The following is a 9,378-nucleotide window of genomic DNA, read 5'->3' on the forward strand; positions in this document are numbered from 1 at the left end:
TAAAATTTTAAGTTGGCTCAACTTTTTTTTTTTTTACAGTGTAGACATATCTATCTTTATTCATTTGCATATATAAAATACAACATTTAAAAGCTATGGTCTTCTGTTTAACATCGTTTTAATAAGAAACAGCTGAACATCACTGCTGGCTATATTATATGATAGCATAATGACTAGCAAGTGACACTACTTGAAAACAAAAACATTTTGTGAGCGCAAAATTCTTTATGACCACGCGGGGGCGACCCGCGTTCACAAATGTGCCCTCTTTCTTTTTAATAGCATTGTCTGAAAAGTTCGCATATGAAATATATTAAGTACGCATGTCCACTCCACTCACAAATGCAAAATTACAAGAGTTTTAGCACAACTGCTATGCTTTTTAAATAATGCCGCAGATATGAATTTATAGGATCAATCAAAAGTCCAATCGCTGATCCCACATCGGTAAGTTTTGACTTGAATGCTTAGGAGATCAGAGAAATGCAGTGCTCTTCTCTAGAGACGAAGGTATAACTTAGACAAGTCCACGGATAGAAAATTAAGATTTTTTTTCATGAATATTACATTTTATCCAAATAATTTATTTAATGTAGTGAATATTCAATATGAGGATAGGTCATCTCAGTACTCTTAAAAAAGAAAAGAAGAGAAAAAAAAAAACTCGCTGAAACGAACATGGGAGCGTCAAAACATCAAAAGTCTAATTTCTGAATATCAGCATGTGAAAATGTGAAGTAACATAGGCCTAATAAATATCGAAGGAAATAAATGTGTTGCCATTTTCCACGACATTACGATATGAATAACTTTTTCTTTAAATTTTCTTATTTTCAATTTTGAAGTTTGTATGTCCCACGAAAATACTACATTTTCAAAAACACAAAGCTTAGTGGTCCTAATTTTTTAGGACCACTAAATTGTTACTTTAAGGTAAAAATAGCGAGTTGACCCCAGAGTTTGTTACCTGGTCATTTGACCTGAGTATTTGCCCCCTCTCAATATTCTTCTCTGAATTTATGCCCAAACACTCAGTGTCTCTCCCTCAGTTTACGAAAAATATCTGTGGCATCCACCAGGAAACAACATTAGCACAGAATAGGCTATATTATAAAAAGTAGATTTTGGATGTTTCTGCACTACACAGTTGCTCATTGGGTGTACGCAGATGGGCAGAGGAATAAAAGAGCCGGGTGCTTTAGTAAAGCTGTGAGAAACCAGTTTGGATTGATTGTTACCGTTTTAATCCCATTAATTAAAACGTTAACCTGATTGGGTAGCGCGCGCTCAATCCCGATAGGCGAATCTTCTTCATATTAATAGCCCGACTTGAGATAATGATGTAAAAGACTCCCCCTTCTGCTGCTGAAGCTGATCGCTGCCGAGATCTACAAAGTGCGTCTCAACACGATAAACGCAGTGTAGAGCACTTTAGGAGGAGCCTCACTTGACAAGCGGAGAGGCCATCAACATCAACTCCACTTCATAGAGTACAAATTTAAGGAGAGGACAGCGGCTGAGTGAAGCCCCATCATCGCATCCGACTTTCGGGAGACTATGGACAGGAGAATAAACTTGGGTGGAGACATTTTTCACAAAACTCTCAGCGCAGTCTCGAGCAAAAAGATGGACTCGTTTCGACCGGCTGCGGGTATTGATCTCGGTTCGCGGGACAGCCAGTCGCCCATCAGCTGTTTTGAGCAGACCGACCCAGACCCGGTGCAGCCCGGCGGGCGAGCGGGCACGCTGGGTCTGCCCACCGGATCTTTGTGTGTGAAATACGGCGAGAGCGCAAACAGGACTTCGGCTGCGGAGAGCAGCGGCGGCGAGCAGAGCCAAGACGATGACAGTGACGGCCGATGCGAGATGATGCTCATGCCGGACGGGAGAACGATGGTGCCCGGCGCAAAGTCAGAGGGAGGTAAGAAAAACAAAGAGCAAAAAACGCTGAGACTAAACATCAACGCCCGGGAGAGACGGAGAATGCACGATCTGAACGATGCGCTCGATGAGCTGCGCGCGGTCATCCCTTACGCGCACAGTCCGTCCGTACGGAAACTCTCCAAAATTGCCACCTTGCTCTTAGCCAAAAATTACATCCTCATGCAGGCACAGGCGCTGGAGGAGATGAGACGGCTGGTTGCGTATCTCAACCAAGGCCAGGCTATCTCTGCCGCCTCGCTGCCCGCGACCACAGCTCTCACGCCGGGGCTGAGCGCATACGAGCAGCCGCCTGGGTACCCGTTCCCCGCAGGAGTTCCAGCGTCCTCCTGTCCAGACAAATGTGCCCTTTTCAACAATATCACCTCCAGCCTCTGTAAGCAATGCACTGACAAGCCTTAAACTCTGCAGCCGACTCTGGTAGAAGCACATGCGCAACTTTTGACTCTGAAAAAGAGAGACTGATGTTTGCCAGCAGTTTTACAATGAAGTCGCTATAGAAGAATGCTAAAAACTTTTCTTACAACTTCATTCCAAGAAACACTGATTGTGTACATACGGTATAGCCTATACTTTAAGTGCTGGTGAGAGTGGGATGAAAACCAAACAAAGTCTATGTCTGATGATGATGATGATGAAGAATGAACAACTTGGACCCTACAGAATGACGTGTATATCACTGACCTGACAACATGCAACCATGTTTTACCTTGTTTATGATGCCAAACGTTTTAAGGTTTTTAACTTGCAATAATGCGTATTCTTGCTACTTTGAATTTATGTTATGTAAATGTTTGCTTTCAAGTGACATCTGTGTTTTACAAAGCAGCTGCTGGAAGGAGCGTCGTATTGGACTTTATTCCAAAGTAGCCTACGTGTTATTTCGAAAGCTTAGTTGAGATTGTTCATTTTAAAAAATTGTAATATAATATATTGTTAGTTTGGTGGAATCTTAAAAAGTTGTTTTGCCTTTTTCATTTCTCTAAATGGATGGAATCAAGTGGGTCTGCATGCCTGGTCTGATTATGCATTGTCATCATTGCTGTAAATCTCGCCTATTTGGCTTTTTACAAACATACATGCAGTTTGGCTAGAGACATGGCGGTTTCAACTTGTTGTCAGGTCGAGGCTGGAAGAAATGTAGATATATTAGTATCAATATGACCACAGAGGGCCATTTGTATGTGTTGATGTATTGGAAAGCTTTATTAAAATATTTTGAGCCAACGTATTATGCCTGGTTGTATGTTGTGATGCCTCTGTAAAGCGATTCTTGGCTTCTGCTGGCTCGAGAGATTACGATCAATAAATCGCAAGGAAAAAGATATTTTACTGATGACACGTAATTTGTGAAATTCTAAACTTCGGCATCTGGCAACAATAATTTAGTTGCATTTAACGAATTAGAAGCAACCTATTTTTCTTTTTAAATTAGCGGTGGTTTTATGCTTGCTTACGTATAAATGCCCTTGGAAAAAAGGCCAGACTTTATGAACAACAATGCCCTACGGTTAAAGGAGAATGTATGTTAGTATTATAGGATAAAGCTTTGTAACCCCGATCATGATTATTTAAAAAAATCCGTGACGTTGTATAATAATGTTAATTTGAAAACAACAGTGTATCAAAACTGTCGACTATAATACCTATATTCCTTTTTAATTAAACACATCGTTAAGGCAATTAAACCTCCTGGATGTGATTAAGGAACATAATTACGACACTGTTCACTGCCGTAATTGGGTGTCTTTAATCACAGGAAACAGTCACGAGCATCAGTGTCAGTGTCATTAGTTCGCATTGTTCTAGTTCGGCTGACCATCACAACGGGACGATTAGATACGGTCAGGAAGATGCTGATATCAAGTGCAACTTCGCTTTCACTTTAAAACTTAATTTCTACAACAATCAACAAACACACTTGAAGAACATTTAGCTTAGGATTTTTTTTTTCTTAAATTAGAATGCTTTCAAGAATGCTTAAGGCACAAAAAATGCAATATTCAACGCAGTTTCACAAACAATATAGGCTATATATATATAAAACGACTATATCACCAAAAAAAAATTTAGAAAATTATTTTTAGTAAAATAAAAAATAAAACAGGAAAAGTGAAAAGCTTATGAAAAATACACTTATATATTAAGAATCAATACCTAATAACCACAACCACTACTAGGCTACTACTACTACTATTAATAATAATAAACGAAAATGTGAGGAGAAAATCTTAGCATTGTTAACATCGAAGGCTTTCTCTTAAAAACCACTGGGTTGATGCAGTGCCTGTGCGTAAAAGATAAAACAATTAGATTGTATGTTACCGATGTATCAGATAAGTAAACAGTTCGATTCTTTATCGAAAGTAAGTTTCAATTTGTCTTGTCAAGACGCTGGACATATTTGAGAGATCTGAAAGGGATGAAATCCTAATCTATTCACCAAAAAGAGAGAGGTTTTGGGTGTCACGAACAGAGCTGTTCCTAAGAAAACTTTTAACAATTTCAAAATGTTTTCTCGCACTCCGTGAGACTCGTATTTAGTTCAGCACCAGGGACAGCACCAACACTGTACATGACGCTCAGTATCACTGCATGACAGCACAACCTTTGTAAACTACGTCACCGGAAATACCTTTTCAGAAAAGAAGAATCCGAACTAAAAGAACTGTCAGGGCCATTTAAGAGTTTTCAACCAGATTTTCGCTCAGTTTGATAAGGGACGACCTGGCAACCCCGCTTAGCCACCATTTAATGAGACAAAATCATACATAATTAAAAAAGCCAAGCCCCTTCTAATTTTACACATTAGCCAATTACAATAATCACATGAAATCAGATGCGCGGTAGGAGAAAAAAAACGCTTTCTCTACCGATTAAATTTTTAATGGAGCACAAAATAGCTAAAAAAACCCCCACTAGCTTGCATAATAAAAAAATACACTTGCCAAACGAAAAAAAGGACAGTATTCAGTGCAATGAGTGAAGATTAAAAATACTATAAAACAATCAAAACACATCCCTGATCCACACGACCACCACCACAAGAATATAAGAGTTTTTGAAACATCTTAACTCTCTCCAATGTTTTCAACTCTGTAAATTAGCCATTTGGAAAGCACTGGTATTATGGTATTATTCTGTCCTTTCTAATTCTCAGCACAGCACAGATGTGGAGACACATGCAGGAGTCGTTAATCAGGGCCAGCAGTAATCAGCCATCACAAAGCCTTGCCTGGATAAATACTGTCAGCAATTACTGTGTGGAGTCAACTACTTCCAGGACCCCATTTACATGATTTCCATCATTCGCTCACTTTCCCAGTGCAACTAGTACTGCCTTTTCACATACCTTAACAGGCAGCGAGATTATAATGACAGTGCATTAATTATAGATTGCATTGGGATGCATTATTTAATACAGTAATTAGTTCACAAAGGGCTTAATTCAAAAGTATTAGGATAGGATCCATCAAAAGCACTGGGATGCATAAAGGCAAAGTTGTCACAGATCCTAGAGCTTGTGCTGCTCAAACTCACATAAACTCCAAAGCAATGAGGCAACTAGAAGAGATAACCACCTTAACAGTGACACAGAATCAAAGCAGTGTTTGTATTCATGAACCTAATAAAGCTTAACCTGTCTTTACAATGTCTGCATTGTAGCTTCAAAGGTCATGAATAAAAGTGAAAGATAAAAAAGGCGGCTTTTCATAAACCATAAAATATCCAATTTACCATATCAAGAGCTACCAGGGCACATATTTGTAATATAGATGTGATGTATGCTGGGGGTGATAAACAAAGTATTCAAAGTATATATTAGAGGACCCTATTGGACCGTCCTCTTCATATTAGCATCAGGCTCAAAGCCTAGGAATTGAATCATCTCTCTGTTCTTATACCAACAAGAAGAAGAAATATGCTGTACATGCGACAGTACCCCAATGTCACACGCTGTAATTCACACTTGACTGTGGGAGAGCTGTGCATAATGCGGGTATTTAAAAAATAAAAAAGATGTAAGAAACAGGAACAGAGTGCAAAATGTCCAATGTTAAGGTTAATTGCTCTTCGAATTGATTGTTGATCTGATTTTGTAAATGATAAGGTGCACTGGCATGATTTATTTGTAGATGAATAAGTTTGAGAAGTCTCAAGTTATACAAATTTAAACACCAGTTTTCCTTTCCAAACAGTAATATGACAGACTTTATATCATAAAAAACAAACAAACAAACAAAAAAAGGAGAAGTGATATACCTAAAATTTCAGTATTTCAGAAATTAACTGGTCAAAATGTTTACTTATATACATATATATATATATATATATATATATATATATATATATATATGTATACACACACACACACACACACACAATAATGCAAATAATGTATGGACTCTTTCTATAATTAATTTTAAAAAAATTATCAGATTTTTTCTGTAATATTAACTGGAATGCAATTGCAGTTTGTATTGAATTTAGGTCGTGATAATAAATGTGCATCTTGCATTCATGTATTTGATCTTAAAAAAGATTAAAGCCTTCAATCACTTGATCTTTATGAACGTTTATGTGCTGTAATTATGCCAAATTCGTCAGTGAAAGTACTGGAAATCTTTTAAGAGTCACGGTCTAGATCTGTCACTTGTGATTATGAGCTATTCTTCAAAAAACACAAATTACTGAATTACATTTGTATTGTCTATTGTCTGGATGAATGAGATTAATGGACGGTTTTATTATTTTAATCCCTTTCCGAAACAGTCCTTTTCTTTAAATAATAATCTGATGTCCTTGGAGTTGTTTTGGGATTACAGATTTGCTCAGACAGGGTTCTAATTCACAGTGCTGCTAGTGAAAGATTAGTATTACACAAGAGGTCAAAGGTGATGGACAACCTGCATCAGTAACTACAGTCTCGTTAGGCTTTGAGGGAAAATGTTTCAATTTGTAACATACACAGAGTGTTCGGTTCAGTCCAATTGGAGACAGTTTAGGGGTTATGACACAGACAATGTGTAATTTGTTTTCAATATACTTAATTAAATGGAGCGAGCATATAAGCAACCACGTATCTGAAAAGTTAAAAAAAGTAAAAATACTTTGGCATCGGAGTTTCATTACATGAAACTGTTGTCACATAATCACCATATGTGTTCCGAACAGAAAAAACTGATAAAGTGTGATCACAGCCTGATTCTTGCCATATCAAATGACTCATTTATAAAATGATTCATTTTTACCACTGTAAATGGCATATGAATATTAATGTGTATATTCTAAGGTATACTTAGGTGGTTATGAGCATCATAGTCTGTTCAGGACGATCACAACATGCACCTACATTTCACTGCTGGTTATCCTACATTTCACTGCTGGTTATCCTACATTTCACTGCTGGTTATACTCTGTATGGTTATGTATGTGACAAATAAATTACTTACTTACATCGGAGGGCTACAGTTATGCTCAAAGCTCATTGACCCTCATATACACTACATTGAAATACATTCCAACTTCTGATATTCATTAAATGTGGCTGTGGGGGAAGCGTAACGTGCCGGTGGGACACCACCATTACCAGGGGAGTCAGTCAGAGCAACATCCCCAACCCTGGTCCCTCGCTCCATGAGGCAGGCCAGGCGTTCAGCATCAGCCATATGAGGCACAGAGCGGACATATGGACTTAAAGCAAGACCCTTGCTGATTGTGGCCCACGGTTAATGTATACATTCATGTTCTACATTGCACATGGTGTTTATGTAAGGCTTTGTGCTCCTAATGAGAATAAGGGAATTAATTGTTAAGGGTTCTGTAGCCTATAAAACAACATTTTTGTTGTTGTTTTTTCCCTAATCATTACATCGTCATAGACATTTTAAAATACACAAAAAATATTAATTAAAAATATTAATATATTTTGAAGAGCAATAGAACGATAGAACGATAGATAGATAGACAGATAGATATCATTGTTTTTTTAAATCACTTGTTTACTTGTTTATTTTTTTGTTATTCAGTATTTTGTTATAAGTTACATTTCTAAGAATAACATGTTTGGTTTGTGAAGATACTGAGCATTAGAACATTAATAGTGTCTGTTATTATTTTTGTGTATATATATATATTTAAGTTTGCACATTTTGGCGGTATTTTAGTAATAAAAACAGATAAAAACTTTTTTGTTTCCACTAGAACATGACAGTTACATTACTATTACTTGAATATTCACTCGATGGACAAAACAACTCTGCACTTCAGAACAAAAGTTTTTTTAATGCAAATGCTTAAAAACAAACCTGTTAATGATCAGTTTGCCAATTAATTATCAAATTAAGACAATAATCTAGTGGAAGATCACATGAATGAATGCTACAACAGGAACAAACAAGACAGGGTGCAGGACACAATGAATGAGCAGCTGGGGATGTGTTTTAGTGTAACACTCACAGACATTACGCTCCTCATCATCTCACGGCTTCATTATCAGACATGTGACTGAAAATCTCATCAGTGTGTTAGTAAAGGAAAATCCTCTAATGAACACTACGCTGTGTATTTGCATCCATGAACAAACCACCAGGTGACCACGCACACGACACACACACATGCAGAAGGCAGTGTCCTTGTGGCCTTCACCTTGCACTCCCGACACAGCGAATTTTATGGCTAATTTCCGGCAATTTCTCCAGGCAGTTTCAGTGGAAAGTCCTGCAGGAATAATGTGCATAATTTGCATGAATCATTCTGATAGAATGCATATCAGCATGTAGACCCTCCCCCGTCTGGCAGCACAGCACTTAGTTTGTAATCAAAGCTGACTTCTCTCCACCAGCGCTCACAGAATCTGAAGGTCTGACCACCAAATCCTTAGCCGCATTTGTTTAATAATCTGTAGGAGCGACCAATAAATACACAAAAGATATATAATAGAATATGATTTAGAGAGATGCACTGATATGGCTGATATGATAGCTGATAATTATTTATATTTTGAAGCTAATAATAAATATAAAATTCTAGATCTGACGTTATGTTGAGTGACAAAGAAAAAAAAAGCTAATTTTACAGTAGCAATTTTGGAATATAATCTTTCCTATCTCACAATCATTTAACAAATATAGGACTACTATACTCGGTTATTATTTTTAACTAAAACTAAACTGTAAAAACAAACAAACATGATGTTAACTAAAATGTAATGATGACTAAAACAAAATAAAATACAAAACTATAAAAACAATATAGCAAAAGTCTCATTTTCAGTTAACTTCAAATCAACTAAGAATTAAAACTGAAATCAAACTTTTTAGATATATAAAAAAAACTAATAAAAATGATAAAAACAACACAAATTTAATAAAACATTATCTAAAATTACAATTAAATCAGATAATATATAAAAATATATTCAAAATGTACAATACC

General features: G+C 36.8%; 1 protein-coding gene across 1 annotated transcript; it reads left to right on the forward strand.

Annotated features, from left to right (window-relative positions):
- Positions 1-1,557: 1,557 nt before the first annotated feature.
- On the forward strand, positions 1,558-2,343 carry LOC306864719 (class E basic helix-loop-helix protein 22-like; the record flags this gene model as incomplete). Its single annotated transcript, XM_079408911.1, has 1 exon — positions 1,558-2,343. One exon carries the CDS (start codon positions 1,558-1,560, stop codon positions 2,341-2,343), a length of 786 nt encoding a protein of 261 aa, XP_079265037.1.
- Between the last annotated feature and the right edge of the window lie 7,035 nt (positions 2,344-9,378).

Source organism: Barbus barbus (genome assembly GCF_936440315.1).
Source record: "Barbus barbus genome assembly, chromosome: 46".
Classification (NCBI taxonomy): Eukaryota; Metazoa; Chordata; class Actinopteri; order Cypriniformes; family Cyprinidae; genus Barbus; species Barbus barbus.